The sequence below is a fragment of the Neophocaena asiaeorientalis genome, unplaced genomic scaffold, assembly GCF_003031525.2.
Source record: "Neophocaena asiaeorientalis asiaeorientalis breed wild unplaced genomic scaffold, Neophocaena_asiaeorientalis_V1.1 scaffold560, whole genome shotgun sequence".
In the NCBI taxonomy this organism is placed as follows: domain Eukaryota; kingdom Metazoa; phylum Chordata; class Mammalia; order Artiodactyla; family Phocoenidae; genus Neophocaena; species Neophocaena asiaeorientalis.
The window spans coordinates 545,096-567,882 of NW_020173969.1; the positions used below are offsets into that span (position 1 = coordinate 545,096).

The 22,787-nt window shown below is 37.9% G+C and overlaps 1 protein-coding gene across 1 annotated transcript in view; it reads right to left on the bottom strand.

Annotated features, from left to right (window-relative positions):
* The window catches only part of LOC112404936 (EGF-like and EMI domain-containing protein 1), a 184,734-nt gene that overhangs the window by 38,712 nt on the left and 123,235 nt on the right, over window positions 1-22,787 (bottom strand). The window contains 1 exon segment of the mRNA XM_024753118.1: window positions 19,516-19,679. Coding sequence (XP_024608886.1) covers window positions 19,516-19,679 — 164 coding nt within the window.

The following is a 22,787-nucleotide window of genomic DNA, read 5'->3' on the forward strand; positions in this document are numbered from 1 at the left end:
GCTGGAGAGGGTGTGGAGAAAAGGGAACCCTCTTGCACTGTTGGTGAGAATGTAAATTGATACAGCCACTATGGAGAACAGTATGGAGGTTCCTTAAAAAACTACACATAGAGCTACCATACGACCCAGCAATCCCACTACTGAGCATATACCCTGAGAAGAGCATAATTCAAAAAGAGTCACATACCAAAATGTTCATTGCAGCTCTATTTACAGTAGTCAGGACATGGAAGCAACCTAAGTGTCCATCAACAGATGAATGGGTAAAGAAGATGTGGCACATATATACAATGGAATATTACTCAGACATAAAAAGGAATGAAACTGAGTTATTTGTAGTGAGGTGGATGGACCTAGAGACTGTCATACAGAGTGAAGTAAGTCAGAAAGAGAAAAACAAATACCGTATGCTAACACATATATATGGAATCTAAAAAAAAAAAAAAAGAAAGAAAGAAAATGGTCAGAAGAACCTAGGGGCAAGATGGGAATAAAGATGCAGACCTACTAGAGAATGGACTTGAGGTTACGGGGAGGGGGAAGGGTAAGCTGGGACAAAGTGAGAGAGTGGCATGGACATATATACACTACCAAACCTAAAATAGATAGCTAGTGGCAAGCAGCCGCATAGCATAGGGAGATCATATGTATATGTATAACTGATTCACTTTGTTATAAAGCAGAAACTGACACACCATTGTAAGGCAATTATACTCCAATAAAGATGTTTAAAAAAGAAAAAGAAATATCTAGGGCATTGACTTAAAACTGGAGATACACCATCTCTATTCCCAGAGAGTCTGATTCAGCAGGACTGACAAAGAGCCATTAATCTGTATTTTTAACAGACATTCCAGTGAAACACTTTGTAAAATGTGAAATAAAATTGTACAGGTGTTTTTTGCACACCTTGGTACATACTCACATTTCTGAATTCTAAATAGAAATCATAGTTTTAACTGCACACGCATGGTTTTTGATACTTTTTTCTAACTTCCCTCAAAATGAGGGTAGACAAAAAATAAAGCTTGAATATAGAAGCTTGTATTTTAAATGTCTTTGGAGAATAAAAATGATATGAACTAAAAAGAATTACATATACTTTACTGATTCTGTTACACAGAGAAAGGTGGCATCTATAAAATATATACACCAGATGTACAATAAAAAGTCATTCTCACACAACCCCTTACACACACACACACACTTAAATCTCAGTCCAACTTTGAATCCCCAGATAAAATCCACCACAAAAAAAGTTAGAAAAACAAAACAATTTTCAGTAAGATCACAGTGTTTTCTTAGAAGTGTATCTCTTCCTACTTGTGTCCCTCACTACAGTTCATAAATCTGCACTTGGCTGTGGATGTGACTGTAGCATGGAGAACATGTGATTCTGACTTGGAGGGAAGCACAAGCAAAAGCTCTCAGAGGACAAATATCCAAATAACCTGTTTTCATGCAAATACACTCATAACAAACAAAGCAAGGCAAAAGGAATCCCGAAGTTATAAGATATGTAGGCATAATTATTTATAAACTGTATTATTCTGAAACTGCCCAAGAGGCACCAGCAAGTCTTTAAAGGTCCCTTATGATCACTGTTATAAGTACTGCTGGAAGTAGCATATAGCAGTAATAAACCACAGGTGGCTACAGCAGCAGGCATATGACTTATTTTACCAAATGGGGTTTAGTTTTCCTCTGTAGTCTCCTCTTAATACTATGAGCCCCAAAGTGAGGTGTGTGTCTAGATTTATGAAATAAGTGAAAATGGGGAGGTCCCAGGTCCTCATGCCCACCAGCAACTCTGTGATCAAGCAACAGCTTGCTGGGTGGGGGGATGTGCCTGCCTCTTTGTTCTGTACATTAGCTAGGCCTGTTAGTGCTCATTAAATTCTTAATGGGGATGATGACACTACAGCTGAAAGAAAGTTATAAATGCAGCTATCCCAGGTGCAACATTATGGGCCCTCACGTGAAGGAATGTATAAACATGCTTATTAACATCTTCACTCTCTATAGAGTAACTATCTGGCCCCAGTGAAGCAGGTAACATCTCCCCTTCTGGGCAGTGAACTTTAGGGTAATCAGAAGTCAAGGTGGTGCCTCAAAGGGCAAAAGAATAACAAGGACACTGGCATGCTGGCAGAATGTGTGTGTGTGTATGTATACGTGTATGTAAAAGCACATATATGTACATACACATATATACACACATATATACACACATATACATATATATGCCCAGATATATGAAAGAAAAAACACTTTCAGAATAAACAAAATCAAAACTCCATTAAATAGAGAAATTATATCTGTGTTAAACCAAATGTTGTAGAACGGTATTAACCAGCACAAAACAACAATATAGAGCTATCTAGATATTTTTCTCAAATGCTAACTTCATTGAGGGCTAGAGATAATTCAAAACCTCACACCTCAATTTTGACCTATGGAGATTATCATGAGTAAGAGTTGGTGAGATGCAGTATATGAGGGGCTCTCAGTACTGCCCCCTCATCATCCGAGAAAGCAATTGTGGTCGACTGATGGTACAAACGTCCCCAGTTCTCCCTCCCAGCCCTGAACCCCTGTCCTTTGCAATGTGACTTTCAGCTCCTCCCTTCCAGTGGTGGAGATGACTTCCCCATCCCTTGGATCTTGGCTGGCCTTGTGACTTGCTTTGGCCACCTGACTGCAGCAGAAGTGATGGTGCACCAGTTCTGAGATTAGACCTAAGAAGGCACCTTGGACCAGCCAGACATGGCTGACCTGCCAGCTGCCCACAGACACATGAGAGAGTCCAGCTGAGTCTGGCCTAGACAGCATGACTGCCCAGTCTATCCATGGGCTCTTGAGAAATAATACATATTGTTTTGTGTCATTAAATTTAAGGCGATGTGTTATAGAGCAGTAGCTATATAATCTTGCCCGACATTATAGTGAAGAAATCCCCTCTCTAAAGAAGTTTTTACATTCCTTTTCTGACTCTAGATTATAGCCACTATTATCATTTTTGCTATCTCATGTGAGGTACAGTTCAAAGTACCTCACACAATTACTACAATTAATGGCTTTAAAAATCCAGATTTCTGATAAAGTGCTTTACCTAAATGGGAGGTCTGCTTCTAACCACAGAGACACTAGTCTCTTGTCATTGACCCACTGCATTAGAAAAGGTAGTTCAAAGGAGCGGCAGCCAGTACAGGAAGGCAGTGGGAAGATTAAAAGTGATCTAGGCATGGGGTGACTGGGGACCCAGATGAAAAGTGAGTTGCATCATGAATAGGCAAACTCTCTAGTAACCTTTTCATCCTCAATTGGCACTTTGAACTGAAATCAACCTCAAAAGCTCAAGATGAAATGTATTCAGAAAATGACTAGTATCTTTAAATCATCATAGACAGGTACCAACTGGGACATTGGTCCCAGGGTGCTCCTCTGTAATTGAGCAAAGACAAACATCCTAATAATCTTCTTCCGAAAAACCAAACTCTAATTGCCGAGCAGACTGTTCCCAGGCAAAGACATCTGAAAATAACCCAGTATCCACTCTACTACATATTTGAATTCAAATGATAAAAGAAACCGTATAATTTTAAACATGGGCTCTCTAAAAACACTGGTGATCACAACATATTGAAAAATCTACAACTTGGAAGGGACTGTAAAGTATCATCAAGACAAAAAAAAATAAATAAACATTTCTATTTCCTTGACTCTTGCAGATTTCCTGCTTTGGACCAGGGGTAGCTGCCACATGAAACCCTCTTCATGAAGACAGAAGCAACAGTGGGAGAGGTCACAGTTGTTACTACTTTTAACCACTATCACATGTGTTTCATGGCCCAGTCTGCAAATACCAGCATCACTAGTTGCAAAGAAACACAACATTTAAAAGAGAGTGAATTTCACACTGGAGGCAACAGGCAGCTTTACATTTGGATATGACATTCAGAGCTGTGTAAAAATACTACTTTGCATACAGATTATTGAATGCTTTGCCTTGGAAACCAATTCGTGTTCTGCATGCCAGGACCAAGGGAAAACTGGTGGTGCTGACTGGCAGAGTCTTTCGTTTAAGTTACAGAAGTCCAAGAAGGAATATAATTTCCCCAAAGCATATTTTATAAAGAAAGGAAACCAGGAAGGTTTGAGGATGGACTTACAAGCACCTACAATGAGAGAAATACACCCTTTGAAAGTCAGAGAAACTATCATTTTCCCCGAATTGGTAGTGAAACTGAGTATAGAAATTTGCATAATCATGCTAAATAACATAGCACAGTTCATCAGATTATTATTTTTTTAAATTTAAAGTTCTTGGAAAACAATATCTGGATACTTAAAAAATTAACTGTCGTAATAAGAGTTACTAACTATTGAGGTTCTACATGTGAGGACCGTGTAGCTGATTTTTTATAATAACCCTGGTCCTCACAGCATCCTTCACCAAAGGTATTATTGTTATTCCAATTTAAAAAATGGGGAAAATGAAAAGAAAATGATATATAATTCACCAGAAGTCACCTTCCAAATACATTAATGATTTAAATAAATAGTTTTGATTAGAACAATTTTAATGCTTTTTTTTTGCTGCCTTTCACATTTGTCATTTTTTGCTGGCTCTATGAAAACAGCAAAGTCGGAACAATTCAGACTCCTCTAAGACCTTTCTTCTCTTCCCCATCTCCCTTTTCGATTACCTTATATCTCAAAATTCCTCTATTCTCCATTTAGATATCTATTTTTCATTGGTCACTTATATTCCCAAACTCTTGCTCCACTAAATTCTACGGTTACACTCCATGAAAACAAGACGCAGATTTTAGACCGTGAGGAAGACTTCATCATAACTGTCATATCTCTTACTGGTCCTCCAGTTAGCAAACTTAGTTACAAAAGGTTCCAGAGGTAACCTGTCTTCCTTAGAGGACATTCCTCTGTACCAAATTTCTTGACTAGTATGCATATGGCCATAATTTTCTCATTTAATTGTTGTCAAACACGCTTGAGTTAAAGTCTATGTGTATTAATAAATAAGAGCTTTAGGTTGGTGGAGAAGGCAGAGAGTTTTATACTATGTCCTTTTCAGAGCAGATGCATTTTATTTCAGATAACTAAAAACCACTCAAACTCTTTGACCTCAAAGCTGACACGTAATTAATCTTTAATGAGTTATTAATATTCTTTGCAAAGTTTTAAAAGGCCTTGCTAGGGACTAATAAAATTATTAAAATTTGAAAAATTAGCCCTGAACAAACGAGTAGGATATTTTACTATCTTGTCAGGTGGATAATATACTTGAATACTAAGTGTGTGGAATGTGCCACTTTACACAGGCTGGCTTTTGCAAACATTTGCACGGCACTCTTAAAACTATTTGTCATCTATCTTTTCATATATTTTCAACCAGAGTTGTCTTACCTTTCATTTTCAAAGAACTAAAATAGAAGAGAAAAAAGAGTATAAGATCCAAGACAGTGCACTATTAAGACTTCATATTAGATACCACAAAGAACGTATAATTCAAGATTGATAGCAATAATAATTTAAGACACTAAATATAACTGGAATTGGCATCTTTACCATTTCAACAGTACTGTGATATTAAGGTAGACACCATTGTTTCCCCTTAGATAAATTTCCAATTTTGAACAAGATAATGGAGGTGGAAAATGCTTTGTAAAGCATAAAATTGAACAACTTTTATCATGATATGATTATTAAAGTACGTCAGACTGCTGGATCATATAGTTTAAGTTATAGACATTCTCTGCAGAAAGGCACACTTCTATGTTTACTATATATGGGTATGACTGGCACTATCGTTTTGTGTTTTCTTAAATTTAAATGAAAATTTAGCAACATACAGTTGAAATATACAATGGCAGTATTTCAGGTTCTATAATATAATGAAATATAATTCCCTAGTAATAGCTAACACACATTATCCTTGTGGGAATACATAGGCAATTTCAGTGATATTACAGAATTTCTTCCTCAAGGTTTGCAAAGTTTCAGACTGAGCTTGCAAAACAGATGAATTATGTGGAGACTCTCACAAAGGCAGGCATCCAGGAAGCTGAGCTCTTTGCGACTATGCTAAAGTGAGACACATTAAGTGGTCTGCAGGCCTCCTTCCCTTTCTTCTCTACATTCAGACAATTGATTAATGATGGCACAAGAACACAGTTAGTGAGATCGACAGTATCTTAAAATAGCAGAAGGATTTTTTTCTAGTTTCTTGGGCCTGTCATTTTTATTATAGAATAAAAGCAAACTCAGATATCTCAGCCTGAGCATTACTATTGTCTCTGAAGCCAAAAGGCAGTTATTTATTCCAACTTGGAAATAACTGTTATGACCCAGCAGGCATTTAAAATTGAGGCACTTCAAACTGCTTGAAAATTAATACACATATTACATTTGATTTTTCCCTCCATATTCTATCTCCTTTTGGGCCCAGGAGATGGAAATTATTCATAATGTAGTAACAGACACTTGACTTCAATGTGTTCCTAGAAAATAGACTATGTTAGAAAGTTACAATATAATTATATATTGCTGTGCTATCAGTTTGTAAGACACTCCTTAATTTTAGAGATGTTAAAGTGTCAAAAAAATTGTGTCTCAGGATACATGATATAAATATTGTGTATGCGAGAGAGAGGGAGAAAGAGGGAGAAGAAGTTAAAACTTGACAATAGAAAAATTCAATGAGTTTAAAAAGTTACATATTTCTCCAAGTACCCATCAGCACAGATATTTAAATATATTCTTTGCAAGTTTCACATGAGAGCAAATTTCCAGGTATTTGATTTCATTTCAACATTAATAACTCTCAGGGATTCTGAATCCTTTCTATCATGACTACATTGGACCTGACCTTCAAGAGTGAGAGGGATCGAGAATGAGTAAGATTCATCCACAGGAAAATGATGTATGTTGATGACTGGGAGGGATTATGCATCTTGAAGAGGCAAGAAAATTTTAAACATTCTGTTGACAGAGAACAAAATGGACTAAATATTTATTTCCTTCCTTGTTGAACTTTCTGGGAAGGTAGTCCACAGGTGCTATTTTAATTTCCTCATTTACCATTTATTTTTAATCCAAATTATATTTCACATATTTTTTCCCCCCAAAACTACCAGGTCCTAAATCACAAATCCTGTGCTTGCTCCCTAGTTTTTTCTTTTCCTTTTAAAACAGCATATGAGACAGTGATTATCCTTTTCTTCTTGAGAGTCATCTTTCTCTGGAATTATATCTCTGAGTTCTCCTATTTCCTTTCCACCTTTTTCCATCTTTGAAAAGCAGGAGTCACAAACGCAGGTCCCCGAGAGCCAGAAAGGCAACCCCCAGGGGAAAGCAGGTGGAGTCGCTGCAGGTGAATCCCCATGAGGTGGTGGGATTGGGACCAATGGGAGAGTGCCTGCACCCCGCCCCCCATAAAGAGGTATGAGCTAATTAAATGGAACCATTTGTTCCCACACAGGAAGATGGGTCCAGAGTTCCTACATCTGATTTTTAAAATATTGAATCACATATTTTAAAAGGAATTTGCCTGCCATTCAGAATACATCTGCAAGTCAAATTCAGCTCTAAGGCTGCCAGTTTGTAACATCTGCTCTAAGTAAATCTTGTTCACTGGTTTCCCTTTCTCTAGATCCCCCTAAATGTAAGGAATTTAGCGAGTTTCTGCTCACAGTTTTCTTGGCTTTCCCCTTTAGCATCTTCTCCTCAGTTATCTCATCCAATCCATCTCTATGTTGATGGTTCTCACCTCTGCACTACTAGCTCTGAACTTTCCTTTGAGTTCTTAGGATCTGACTTTCCAACAAAGTATTGTTCACGTATATTCCGCTCAGCATGTCTCAAACTATATACATCAAATAATTTTTAAACTTCAGTCATCTTTCATTTTTCCATACCTATTCACTCAAACCTGTGACTTGAGTTCCAATCCTAACATTCTCACTTACTAACCATGTGGCCTTAGGCAAATTACTTTGCTTCTCTGTTCCTCACTCTCCCTACCTGGAAGAAAGGATAATAATAGTCCCTATCCCACAAGGTTATCATGAGGATTAAAAAAATATTGACTAGACAGCAGGACACAAAATGGAATGTTTTTGTTGTTGTTGCCTCAGATTTGCAGAAGAAACCTCAAGTCACTGTGTGCTAGACAATTTATTCAGGTCTTCCTGAGGAAGTGCTAATCTAGTTTTGTGATTTGTACATGTTCGGTCACTTTGAGGGTATATAACAAGTGCTACAGACTAATTTTCAAAGATTGGTAGAGATTTTCTTTAAGGAGAGAGGGTTTTAGCTTATAATTTACCGGTGTAACTATGTGCTAAATGCCCTTCCAAAGGTATAATATGTATTAACCTATTTAATCCTCATAAGAATCTAGTAAGCTGGGTCCTTTGTCAGTCACATTTGACAGATGAGAAACTAAGGCAAAATAAGTACGTACCTATTGCAAGTGGAGAAAGATAGAAGGACAGGACTTACAAGATCTTTGCTTGTGAAGGAAACAATGATAACTGGACACAGTCATATCAAAAAACAAATTAGAACATAAAGTATTCTGTATGTCATACTGACCCTTCTATTTAAGTACTAAGGAATTACAGTACTAGAACGAATACATGTCCAACAAGTAACACTAAATATTCAGCCATTGTAGATAAAAATTCCAAAACACAGTGGATCAGGAAAAAAACTAATAATGCACAAAGGGTCTGTGTGTATCTATATGAAAGGTGTGTGTACTGGAATGCAGAACTTCTGGATGACTCACTGTGTAGAAATAAGAATTTATTTTGTGCTCTGCCAGATATTCAATTTAGGCCTCTGGAAGAAAGCAGAGCAATCATGGATTATGGTAGGCAGCTAGCCAGCTATATTTACCAACACACAAAGAGAATGTTAAACATGGTTGAGTTTGGGCAGCCCTATAAAAACAAAAAGCACTGAGACCACTCAGCAAGTGCATAATGTAAAGAAAAATTCTTTGGGTCATTATTTATGTTAGATGATGAACAGGACTTGTAATCAGCTTCTGATTTACAGCATCTGCCAGCAGACTCAGTCCAGCTGGACAGGCAGGTACACTGGCTGGTATCACGGTCCCATTGAGAGCTATCATTACTAATGTGGGGCAGCAGGCAGCTTAAGCTGTGGAAATAGGTTGGACAAGCTGCCTACAGACAAACAAAAAGCATCCTCCCTCCATCATTAAACTGAGCATAGGCTGTTATGGCTCTTTACATTTCAACAATGCTCTTGGCTATGTCAGTCACTCTTTTTGCAACCTACAAATGCAAGGCCAAAAAAAGAACAAGCTTAATGAAACTTCCTGACTACTTAGGTTTTTCTACGGAATCTAATTTTTCTCTATTTTCTTTAAATTTTTATAAGCAGGCAGCTCTACTACTTAATATTGATAACTACAGTCTCACTTTATAGATATCTAGTGTTCGTATGAACTTCGCTGATTATCTAGTCCTCAGTTGCTAATTATACGAGCCTTGACAAGTTACTTAGTTCTGCCTAGAGTCAGCTTCCTCATTCATAAAACGGGAATAGTAAGAGTACCAAACACAATTAGTTGTTCTGAGGGTTAGGTGAGTGAATTGATGAAAAACACGTAGCACAGTGAACACAGAATGGGCACCCAATTAACATGAGCTTTGAGTAATTTATTATCATTATACAGCATATACCTATAATTATCATCTTGTGTTACTACACATTGGATTATATATTATTACATAGATATCACATATTATCTAGTTAAATCCTTTCCTTTTTTTACAAAAACTAAAAGCCAGAGACATTTATTCACTATTCTATCGTGGCTCTGTTATATTCAAAAGAAAAGTGAGTATATTGGAGGTGAGTACAGAAAAAAATAAATACAGACTCTTGAGAAGCTAAAGAACCCTAAAAAACTTCATTGGTGTTTGATGTTAGTCATCAAAACCTTTGAAAAAAACTTCTTCTGAAAAGTGCTTTCAGAAACTGAGCATCAACAAAGCTGTGGTGCTGGGCTCTAGCAAAAACCTCCCTTCTTCTCCTTGTACCACTGCTGTCATCTTAAAAGTCCTAGCAATTTAACCTGGTTTAGTGTAGACTACTGAATATTTTTCAGTAGCATAAACTCTGTTTATGTCTTTTTTTGACTTGGTGGATTATTTCTATGAAACTTTAATCCCAAACTGCTCTACTAAGTTGTCAAGAATGTTCTTTAATTGAATCTAGCAAATTTTTAATGAGCATCCCTTGTAAATCAAGAGCTGGGGAATACAAAAATGAATGATAGTTTTAATCATGCGTAAACAGACGATTATAATGCACTACGACGGGCAATACTACAGAAGGAAGGGACTTAGTGTTTTTGTTTGTTTGTTTACATATACTGAAAAATAAAAATCCCTGAAGAATTTTAACAGGCAACAAAAATGAAGGAAGAAAAAATGGATTTAAGGGAAGAGGAATGAACAATAGCACCACGTTTCAAAAGCACATGGTGCCTGGCAGAACGATGAAGGTATGTGGGGTACAGGTGCGAGTAGTCAAAATTATGATGAGCTTAAATTATGGAATTTTGTAAGGCATCAGTAATTTGTTGAGGGTTATAAAGTAATAACAGGATTCACTTTTTAAAAAAAGATCTAACTGGGACATTATGGAAGGTGATAAGAATAGGGGAAAGAACAGCTCCTAGACCCACCACTCCTCAATGTAGAGCCGTGACTCCGTTCCATTCCTGCAGAAGATGGGGAGATGCATGAATTGGTAATGACATAACCATCAGTCCTCAACCACATCCTTATTTTAAAACTGAATTTGCACAATAGCTTTTTGAAAGGCCTTTCACTGCTTTAGTGTCGCCTCTTGTCGCACTTCTCTGTGGGAGCTGACATTTTGCCGAAGCTTCATCAGGCTGGACCGCCTGCTGAGAACCAGATTGGTAAAGGATATGCATCTCACTGCTGGGAAGCATGGGAGATGTATTATTTAAATCAATTTATTTTACAGCAACTTTAAAAATCAAATTGAGGATTGCTTCAGAGAGGTTCGAAGCACATTACTGCACCTCACCTCTTTGTGCTTGGTGATGCTTAACACTCAAAATTGTTCTAATAGTTTTTTGTTTGCTTTATCTTATTTTACATTACAAGTACTCTTTTTTTTTTTCTGCCTTAGATAATTGCCTTTTTCTCTTTTTATAACAGTATGTCATAAAGGAAATTCTAGCCCTGGTTTAGGGTAGGTGTGTTACAGGAAGTTGGAAAACAGCGTAGTGGTTGTTTGAGGGCTCATTGGGTCCCTTGAGATCTGAGTCAATACTCCAGCTACGTGAACTTTAGAGAAAGGGGGTATGTGTCTACACACATAGCAACGCGACTTTTTTGTGTTTATTTATTTATAAATATTTTTATTTATTTACTGATTGGCTGCATGAGGTCTTAGTTGTGGCATGTGGGATCTTTCATTGCGGCATGCAGGCTCCCCGCTGCAGTGTGTGGGCTTCTCTAGTTGTGGCATGAGGGCTCCAGAGCCCGCGGGCTCCACAGCTGGGGCACGCTGGCTGTCCAGTTGCGGTGCCGGGCTTAGCTGCCCCGGGCAAGTGGGATCCCAGCTCCACCACCAAGGGTCGAACCAGCGTCCCCTGCATTGCAAGGCTGATTCCTAACCACTGGACCACCAAGGAAGTCCCTATTTTTTGACTCTTGAATCAATTAAGCTGAACAATTGATTTTTCTTTCAAAAATAAAATAGACTAGTCTGAGACAGAAATCTTTGTTTTTTGATTTGTTGGTTAATTTAATTCAACCCAAAAGGTCAAATTATTCACCTGTTTAGAAACAGGAAAGTAAAATCAATACCTGCAAAGTTATCAACTCTTAATATCAAAAGAGAAAGTAAGTGTTAAGAAATCATTCAGATCCCTAAGAGTGTTCAGAATACAATTATTTGCCAGCCAGTGGTACACTGGAGCTGTTACTACCAGCTTGGAAAGCCAATGGTTAAACTGCAACCTGTTAACTTTTCAGGAATTTTGTGAGCCAGTTGACACCACATTGGTTGCTTGAAATTTCCCCTGTGGGAGTATGGCAGGGGAAATCGTCAAATTATACAAACCAGGGTTTTTATTTCAGAGAATAAGTTGTTAAACGTTTACCAGCTTTTATCTACAGAAGGTTCACACTTGTGTTCATTAGGGTTTTCATGACGTTTGATGATGTTTGACCATCATCACCTCATGATGATTCATCATTTCATGATGTTTGATCATATAATGTTTAAAGCAAAGTTGTATTTGGAATTGGTATCTCCCTTCCAACGTCTTCTCCCCTATTCTCTCTAATTTTCTCTCCTTCAATAGTGAAGGGGCCTATTTTGTAAACACTCATAAAAACATGGCAGAATTCAGAGAAGTAATAACAATGACTGAGGGTTAGAAAATAAGATTTCTGGAAAAAGGGAAATGAAGTGTCCAGAGGAAACATTACTATGTTCTTTCATTTATCACTTTTTAAAAAAGCATTTTAGTAGTGCTGCCAAGCTATGCTCAATATCCACCTCATCTGAAACAGGAGAAAACAGTCTGAAATTAAAAGAGCAACAAGATCAATTAGACTGAAGAAAAAACATCTTCACTGTATGGGAACAGTTAAGATCACCAGACAATACTTTAGGAACAGACAGCTATCTTACTTAGATATTTAGTAACGGATTGGTCTGAAGATGATGTATTTTCTCCCTTGTAAAGGGGAAAAATAGTAAAGTAGTACATATGGGAACGACAGAAATGTAAAAAGGAGAAAAATATTCACTAATAGTCCCGCTGTCTAGATATGGCCACTGTTAACAACTGCTGTCCTTTCTACTACAATTTTCCACATACATACATGCATACAGGTTTTTACAAATTTGGAGCATTCTCTATATACGACTTTTAATGTCAATTTAATGTCAATTCTCCTGACATTACACATTCTTCCAAAACATGAATCTTAATGGCCTCAGAATAGTCCACTGATGTGTTATATGATTTGTTTACTCTTTCTCCTTCTGGTGGGTATTTAGGGTCCTTTTATTTCGTACTTTGACTATTATAAATAATTCTGGGATAAAGAAAAAGTTGGGATCACTTCTGAGATGATCTGGTAAAAGCCCTGATATATGAGGCTAAACTTTCTCAGAGACGATACATTCTCATCAATGGTATGAGTGTCCATGCAGCCACAGCTGCCCCCAACCCCGATACTGTCTAGGAAGCAGAAAGAAAAAAATACAATCTACCATAATCCAGAGAGTTTTCACATAGTGAAATAAAACCCTTTTTAAAAAAGAATTATTTTGCCCAAGTATTTGTATTTATAACTTCCAAAAGTTGGAATTTATATAAAGCCAATATCTTTAGAAATAGCTTTTTCGTCTCTCCTGCCTCTAAAACATATTGCTTTGTATAGCCTATAAGTATTTTTAAGTTCATTATGCAGAATAACTAAGTTTTAAAATTCCATAAGCACCATTTACAGGGTATTTAGAAAAATGTTGTATACTTTTCTTCAAACATAAGCCCCTATTTAAATGGCACACACATTCCTTGTGGAGTATACATGAAGCATTTTTAATGAGTCCTATCCTTTGGTTCCATTTATTTTCCTAAATATCCTATTACGATGATTATATAATTTGTGTTGGTACCTTTGTTTGTGAAATCAGATGATAGCATATAACACTAAAGTTGAACGTTACTAGAAGTTGGGGAATATTTTTGCCTATCCAACTCAATACATTATCTCATGTATCAGATTGACAATAAAATTAGAATTGTCACCCCAAATCACTCAGGATTATCATGATATATTCTCCTGGGTTTTGAAATCTTAGAATGGAAGAGTTGTAACATAACTATTAAAATTAATATTTTAAAGAATGAGCAGTTTATCTCTCCACTTGTTTCTAAATAGTATATTTATATCACCTGACAATTGGAACAGATATATCACTATCTGCTTAATAATTATTCCATTAAAATTGAGTTAGACAAGAGAAAATGTCACTTCACTGTGGAAATAGCAAGTAACTACCTTTTGAATATGTAAATTCTTACCTTTAAGCTTTTTTTTTAAAGCAAACAAGTAGGTTAGGGATAGCCAATTGCTGCACCAGCAAACTTTTATACTGTTGAAAGGCCTGTCAACAGTGCCAGAATGACAGTCCTAAAGTATACACTGATCTAGTTATATCCAGAAAAATCATCAGGCAACGACTTTGTCCTATCACTCTTGCTTGAGGGTTATCCTTAGGAGCAGTAATGCATTTTCCCAAATGATCAGATGATTGGCTAAGTGCTAAATACTATCCTGGTGTTACTTTTTATATTTATGTTTAAGTTTCTGGTTTTATTTGCTTGTTGGTTTATAGAAAGTTCTAAGCACTGGAAGCTAGTTCAGATCACTGTTCATACCTCATAACATCATAGACAATCCAAACGACAGACTTTCGCTAACCTTTATCAGACACATTTGAAATAGTAATGTAAAAATACCATCATTACCATCCAGCCCACAGCTGTCCTCAAATTCTCAGGTTACCCTGTTTCAACGTGGATGGAGTAGAGAATGCAATAGAGTCAGGGATAACAGAGGTTATGTAAGAATCACAAGCAGAAAAAGAGATAGCAAGGAAGCAGTTCTACTGGCTCTTTGAAGCAGATTGAGTTTAACTAATCACTTTTTATCAGTCTATAATCTGCTCTCTCTCTGACAAGGAATGATAAATACAGTCTAGCAGATTCTTAAAGTGCCTTTCGGTATAACTTTAAATAGTAATGTTATGATAGATTGGTTCCAAAGATGGCTGCAACAATATCTCTCAGCTTGCAGGTCTTTTGCCACGAGATTTTGCTACTCCTCTCATCCATCAGGAGGTAGAATCTCTTTCTCCTCCCCTTGAATCTGTATGTCCTTATGACTTAACCAATAGCATGTGGCAGAAGTAACTATGTGTGGTTTCTGAAGGTAGGCTTTTTGATGCATTGTACCTTCTGCTTTCCCACTTTTGGGATGCTCTTTCTTGGATTGCTGTCTTGAGACTGCCATGCAATGAGGAAGCCCAAGCTAACCTTGTGGAAGTGCTATGTATATAAAAGGCCAGATTCCCCTGATTAAGAAGCCTAGTCAAGCCCAGTTCCCAGCTAATCTACTTGCTAGAAGCAGCCACTAGTGATTCCAGGTGAGACCAGAAGGAGAACTACCTTATCAATCCACAGAATCAAAAAAATAATAAATTGTTGTTGGCAGGATTTGTTACCAAGTATTGGGATGTTTGTTATACAATAGGTAATTTAAACATATACTCGTCTATCATAGCTCATAGAGCAGTTTTAAAAAGCATTTATAAAGCTAACAATTTTAATAACTTTGTTGGTCATCTTGTCTAGTTAATGACTTTCGTATGGTACAGGTTTTTCCCGTGTAACCAGGAAGACACTCACAGTTTCCAGTTTTTTTGTTGCACTGACCTCCATTCTCACAGGGTCCACAGGAGAACGGACGATCTGGTCCCTAGAGGCCGTTAGGGCAGGCTTATAAAATGAGAGAGAAAGAAAGGAGCTAAGACTTGTAATAAATCTCAAGGTGGTCCCAGATTTCTGCTGTTGCCTAAGTGAGTTGGAAAAGTGTGTGTGTGTGTGTGTGTGTGTGTGTGTGTGTGTGTGCAGGTGAGTGTGTATGAGTTGCAAAGAAAGAAACAGAGTAGCCTCTAAGGATTTATAGCACTTTCAAAAATATTCCCTGAAGAAATCAGCACGATGCCATATCTTGTCACTTTGGAAACACAGACACAGAGGTTGGCTTTTTGCTGAAAATGTGGTTTTGCAGATGTAACAATGGAAGCAATTTTTTTTTTTGGCCACAATGTGCAGCTTATGGGATCTTAGTTCCCCGACCAGGGATTGAACCTGGGCCCTCAGGCCCTCAGCAGTGAAAGCGCTGAGTCCTAACCGCTGGACCACCAGGGAATTCCTGGAAGCAATTTTGATACATATCTTTGGAGGCAGTTGTACACACAAAATCTGAAATGAGATGTAATTTGTAAAGGAAGCTTGGGAGGTGTAGTGCTTGGGAAGCTGTCCCCAAATGTTTACCTGAATCCTGTTCTCCCAGTCTTTGCTTATTTCATAAGCCAGAATAATCACCCAGGAGGTTTGTAATTTGTGTGTTTTATAAGAGCGGGCAATGTATAAGGTGGAGAAAGAGGAATTGTGCTGCTTCGTTGGATGCCCTTTGAACTAGAAAAGGATGGCTGATGCTACAGGGACCACTGAGGTTTCAGCCTCCGTTGAAACCACTGGAATTAGAAACCTGGAGGAAAGCATGCTTTCAACACAGGGAAAACAGTGAAACTTTCCTAAACATGTGACAATTACAGAAAGTTACATCAAACCACATTGGGCTGTTAAATATCTTCTTGTCCTAAGCAGAATCTTTGAATAACAGAATTATTAAATTTTCTGGGATGTTCATACAATTCCTGGCTACTATCTGTTGATCACTTCCTCTGTGCCAAGCACTTTACATAAATTAGCTCACATTTCCATAAAAATCACTATATGACATAAGCAACTTTATCTCCATTTATATAAGAAACTGAGGCTTGGAGGAGCTAAGTGACTTATTCTGGGTCACACAGCTAATAAGTAGCAAAGTCAGTATTTGAATCCAGATCTGACTTGTGAAACTGTTGCTCTCAGCCACTATACCCAGCTTATGTTGCAATAGTAAGTACTCAGCACTTTTCAAGTCAATTAACCCACTCTTAGAGACCCACTGGTGTTCAAAATTTCAAGGCCATCAGTGTGGAACTACTGTAACAAAAATCTGTCCTTTTTATGGTGACACAGATGTTGAACAGGCCTCCTTAGATGGACTCAAGAGGCTTGCTGGGCCAGAGTCCTCTACATTCAGGTCTGCCTGCAGCTGGGGTCCAAAATACCCCAGGCAACAAACTAATCAAAACAAGGCAAAGACACCGTTTTTGTTTTGTTTTGTTTTTCTCTCTCTCTCTCTCTTTTGCTATTTCACAGATTAGTATAGAAACCAGCTCTTCAGCTCTTAAAAGTCATCACCGATGGGCTAAATAAGGCCTGGTGCTGATTGTGGAGAGTACTGTTCATTAGTGCCATTGAAACAATTTGCAGTCTTTAATTAACTATTCATCTGCAATCTAGACACAGGTCTGGAGTCAAGATTTTTAAAGATATGTCTGGCTCTAGGAGCACTTGGGCTAGTTCACTCTTTTAAAAAAAGAAAAAAAAAAAAAGAGAAAAAAAAAAAAAAAAAAAAAAAAAAAAAAAGAGAAAGAAGAACAACAGGCCTGATTTTCGTCATGCAACGACACTCAGAAAGCATTTTTTGCCTTGATTTCAGCTGCCAATCATGGCGATCCCGTTCACCTGCTCCAGTCTGAGTCATAATTTCATTTTGTGGTTACACAAAACTATCAGAATTGGACAAAGTTATCTGGCTGAAAAATAATATGTTTTCCTGAGATGATGGTGACCTCTATTTTGCTGATTTACATATACTTTCAACTCATTTTCCTTCACAGTGGGAATCTCAGAAGCATTTTCCAATATAGTATATTCAGCAGTTGCTTTGAGAAAATGTTATCAGAGTAAATTAAATTTACCCAGGTGTGTGTATATGGTATTGTCTCCCATGTGTTGACTTCTAGGGCACGACTTCTCTAGGGGGCGAATGAATAAGGGGCTGACTCTAGGTTTAAAAACCAGTTGAAGCAGAAGGAGGCTTAGATATTGGAATGGGACCCACACTCATACCCTATTAAAGGCATACGTGTAATGTCAGCCTTCTGTTTCCCCGACTTCTCTTCCCCATTGCCTAGAAAGTCACAATCCAGCTACATATATAGCCCTAATCTCTACAAAATCTTGATGAACATTGCTATTCACATACTCTAGTTCCATAGCCAGTTCCACAGCCACAGGCAACCTGGAAGACCCTTACTCCCTTTCAGTCAGCTTGAACAAGCCCTGCAGACCCTTTGAAGATGACAATGCAAGGAGGAACATGTAATACACGAGAGCCAAGGACAACCTCCCACCCCAGTCCCTGCCTTCGTAAGTGGACCCAACAGTATGACAGCTTCCTTACAACCCTATTATCTGATTTTATTTACCTATTTATTTATTTATTGACTGTTCCACATGGCATGTGGGATCTTAGTTCCCCAACTTGGGACTGAACCTGCACCCCCTGCAGTGGAAGCATGGAGTCCTAACCACTGTACTGCCAGGGAAGTCCCTCTCTCCTGATTTTAAACAAGATCACTTTGGATCACTTCAAAGGCAAAAAGTTCACTTGCCATTGGTTATGATAATTGTATTTGTTATATGTTCAAGTTCTGCTGTGTATTGAAGAGAAAAAAAAATGCTGTGATAATTTCCCCTAAATAATACAGTAACACGTGCTCAATTCAGAATGTATGAGAAAAATGAATAAAGAATAAAAATTGATGATTCACATTTATATATTCATTTAATAAAATACTTATTGAGTAACTTCTATATGTCCTGATTGTTCTAGGAGTTTGGGGATACTTTGGTGAAAAAAATGAATAGCTATCCTCCCCTTGTTGGAGCTTAGCTTCCAGCAGGAAGGGCAGGCAATAAATATTAGGCGTAATAATAATAATGAGAGTATATGGTAAGCACTTTGGAAAAATGCAAAAGTTCAAGGAGACTTGGCAAGTTGTAATTTTAAGTAGGTTGGTACTGACAAGATTCAGTGAAAAGGTAAAGTACACGTTTTTGAGAAAATGAGAGAGCCATGTAGTGCATTGGGAGAAGCATTCCGTGAGTCCATGAACCAGAGAGAGCCATTACTAACATCTTGGAATACCTTCTTCCAAATTTTATATGCACCTACACACACATATATATCTATACATGTTACTTACCATTGGAATTATGCTTCACATAAACTTTTATAGATTTATAAAGAAATTGTTTAGAAATTTGAGAAAGGACCACACTGATAGCCATATTTAAAATTTCCCAAAATTTTCTATGGTTTCTTTTGTATTTATTTGAATAGTCTATCTTTAGATATAAAGAAAATGATCCTTTAACTCTGGAAGCTAGCAGCCCTTACTTGATTTAGCTAAGCTCAAAGAAGTGATTGGCCAGCTCTCATCTCCTTAGCATAAGATTCTCTGCAATGTGATCTTTCTTCCCTTGCTCAAGTCAGCAAGGGGACAGCTAACATCAGAGGCTAAGAAAACAAGGTTAAATGACTTTATTGCCCCATGTCTCAGTTTCCTCACCTGCAAACAGGGGATTAATAAAGTTTACTGCTCTCCTGAGGACTCTGGTGGATTAACTAACGATCGTATGGTGCTAAACAGAAGCTGAGCATTGTTATTAGAGAAGAAAGAAAATTTATAGTCAGATAGTACCTTTCTGTCATCTGTTGCCTTGGTAACCAGATTTGCAGGTGCAACTGCCATTTTTGGCACTGCATTCCAGGATGTTCTCCTCCACACACTGACATTCTGAAGAGCAGCCAGCTCCATAGGCTCCCTTGGGACAGTCTGCAAGCAGATTGAGGCAACTCGGTCACCTGAAAACCATGCTTTGTTTCTTTCACATTGTTAGTGCACAGTCATGTAGTTCTGTGGGGCCTGATTATGGGTAAAACAAGGGGATCATCCTGGCTGCCAAAAAATTAGGGAAACAAATGTCTTTCAAATCAGGCAATTCATTTGCTTTTTGGCAACTGGATGTGAACAGTGAAGCCTGAACTACTTAAAAGGCTTTAGGGCTTCCGGGAGAGAAATTGCTTCTCAATGCGCTCCATTGGTGCCTGTATTTAATATTCTCCAAGGACTGCTAACGCCTGCCAGGCCCTGTATTCATCCTGCTGCAGCATGGCGATGATGGACAAGCATTGATGGGAAAGCTTGCCATTGTTTTCATTCCCTTTCATTATACGGTAATCCGAAATAATTTTACATCGTGTAGATGACACAAAACTTTCATCCTGACGGCAGCATTATCTTGGCCACATCTTTGGCAAATGGTGCTCGCCTTTCCTTCACTATTTTCCCCATGACTTTGAGTTTTAGGGATGCTAGTCAGCACAGGAATTCTAACTTGAGAAAGTCTCACCTTTGCATTCAGGAAAACATACCGTATCTTAGTTCTCTCTTTGAGGAGTTATAGTAATTCAATTCCCTTTCCAAAATATAACTCTGACAATTTTTTCTCCCCCATTACAAGTGTCTACAGGACTCAAATAAAAGATCCTTCAAGTGCCCTCCAGGATCAAAATAATTATATTATATACCTATATAGGCTTTGCTGTGGACAGCTGCTTGGAGAGAACAAAAATAAACCACTTGACTCTCTGATGGATGGAAATTATTAGCATCTGCTAATATTTGCTATTATTAGCAGAGCTAATTTAAAGTGGTGGTTACAATGCCACCATGGAGGGTGGTCTTTGTCTCAGTTGCCAGGGACAGAGTTACCCCTTAAAACAGAACAGAATTATTAACAGGGCTCCTTTTCACTGTTAATAGTATCCTATTTGGATGATAAATTATATGATACCTCCATCATCCTTCCTGCATCTTCTTAGTGTTGAGTCCTTTCCCAGACCCACCAAGCCCCCAGGGTCTCTCAGAGCTATTGTCTTCCTTGATGTGGACCTCGTGCTCATTCTAGAGCACTCACCTCCTTAGATTGGCTTCCATGCCCTACTTACTCTTTCTGGTTCAGCTTGTAGAACAGTGGTTCAGGGGACAACTTGGACACACTTAAATGTGACAGTTGGGTACATTAAGAACATAGAACTGGAGAAATATACTTACAAAAAAAAGAAAAAGTGGAAGAAGTAACTTTTTTTTAGCAATCTAGTGTCTTCTCAGGATTTGCTATGCATTGAAATGTATCCTCCAAAATGCATATGTTGAAGTACTTACCTCCAGTACCTCAGAATGTGATCTCATTTGGAAATCGTGTCTTTGCTGATGTAATCACGTAAGATGTGGTCATACTGAAGTGGGATGGGCTTATAATCCAATATGACTGGTATCCTTATAAATAGGAGAAATTCAGACACAGAGGCACTCACACAGGGAGAATGCCATGAGAATGTTGGAGTTCTGCTGTCACAAGCCAAAGAACTATAGGAAGCTAGGGAAGAGGCTGGAACAGATCCTTCCCTAGCACCTGCAGAGGGAGCATGATCTGCCAATACCTTGATCCCAGACTACAAGCCTCCAGAACTGTGAGGCAATGCGTTTCTGTTGTTCAAGGCACTCAATTTGCGGTACTTCATTGCGACAGCTCTAGAAAACTAATATAGGGTTGCAACTTCAAGCTTCTTAGGGCCAGGCAAGTGGCATTAATAAATGAAGCCTCAAGTCTGAGCAATAAGAGTCCTGAAGAACTGGAATATGTATGATTTTCTAAAGAGGGTCACATTCCAAATGCTAACCACCATTGCCACCACCGCCATCTGCTTTTTAAATTTTTGAGCAGATAAATTATGACTTAAATGTTTTTGCCAAAACATCTGGTATTAGCTTATAAAATATTCAAAAGTTATTACTAAAAAATGGGGAGTGTCTTGTTACCCTAGAGGAACAATAACAGAAGTCATGCTATCTTTGTTTCTAGGTGAGTTTTCTTCCCTTGGCATGTTCCAGGAAGTATCTGATGCTCTGGAACATACCATTGGCATCTCCATTTTCTCATTTACCCATGTCTTCTCCCCTTCTCTTCCCTTTGCTTGTCCAAGCCTTTCCTCATGACTCAGGCTCAGTTTTCTGTGATGCCTTCACTGGCTCTGTTATTGGAGAATTCACAATTTACTCTCTGTTTTTAAGGAGCATGCCTTTTCTTAAGTAGATAAGGTCCATGGACATTCAACTAAAAATACAATATAAGACTCTAGAAGGTCTCTGTTATTAAAAAAGAGTCATAGTATTACTGAGGTTCACTCAGGAAGGATTTTCAGAGGCAGGCATATGGAATAGGTGGGGGAGCGAGGTACAGACTGTTTGAGGCTCACTGGTACTTGCACACAGCTTCAAGATGGGATGGTCCGTAGGTGTCCAGAGCTGTCCCATTGGGAGACAACTTAAAAGTTACCGATGAGCTGAAACATTTATTAGTGATTGTGTTTTCTCACATCTTTGCAGAATGTGATTGCTGGCCAAAATGCAATATGAATAATACGTTTTAGACATTTTAGGGAATGATATTGTTTGGCACTAGAACCCAGAAATAAAAGAGACCTGTACTGGGCCTTTGATATTCAACTTTCACAAAGTGTGGAATGTCCAATATTAACAATCTTCTCTCAATAATCAAGGTAAACCTAACTAGGAAATAAAAAGGAAAGACTCCAGAAATATTTTTCTTTTATTCATCAAAATATAGATTCTATAATGTAAGGAGGCTAAATAAAGATTAGAGCATAAATTGTCATATATATATATATGATATGACCATATAAAATATGTTATATGTTTTACTCTTTTCTTTTGTCTAATATGAACAAAGAAGAACAGAGATGTGCTGCTTACCACCCAGTTCTACAAGGGTTAAGTCCTAACCCACTGCACGAATAGTGTACCCTGAGGGGAATCCAGGATGAAAAACAGGATGAGGTACTCTGTGCTTTGGATAAACAGGCCCTTAGATGGTTAGGTGCATATCT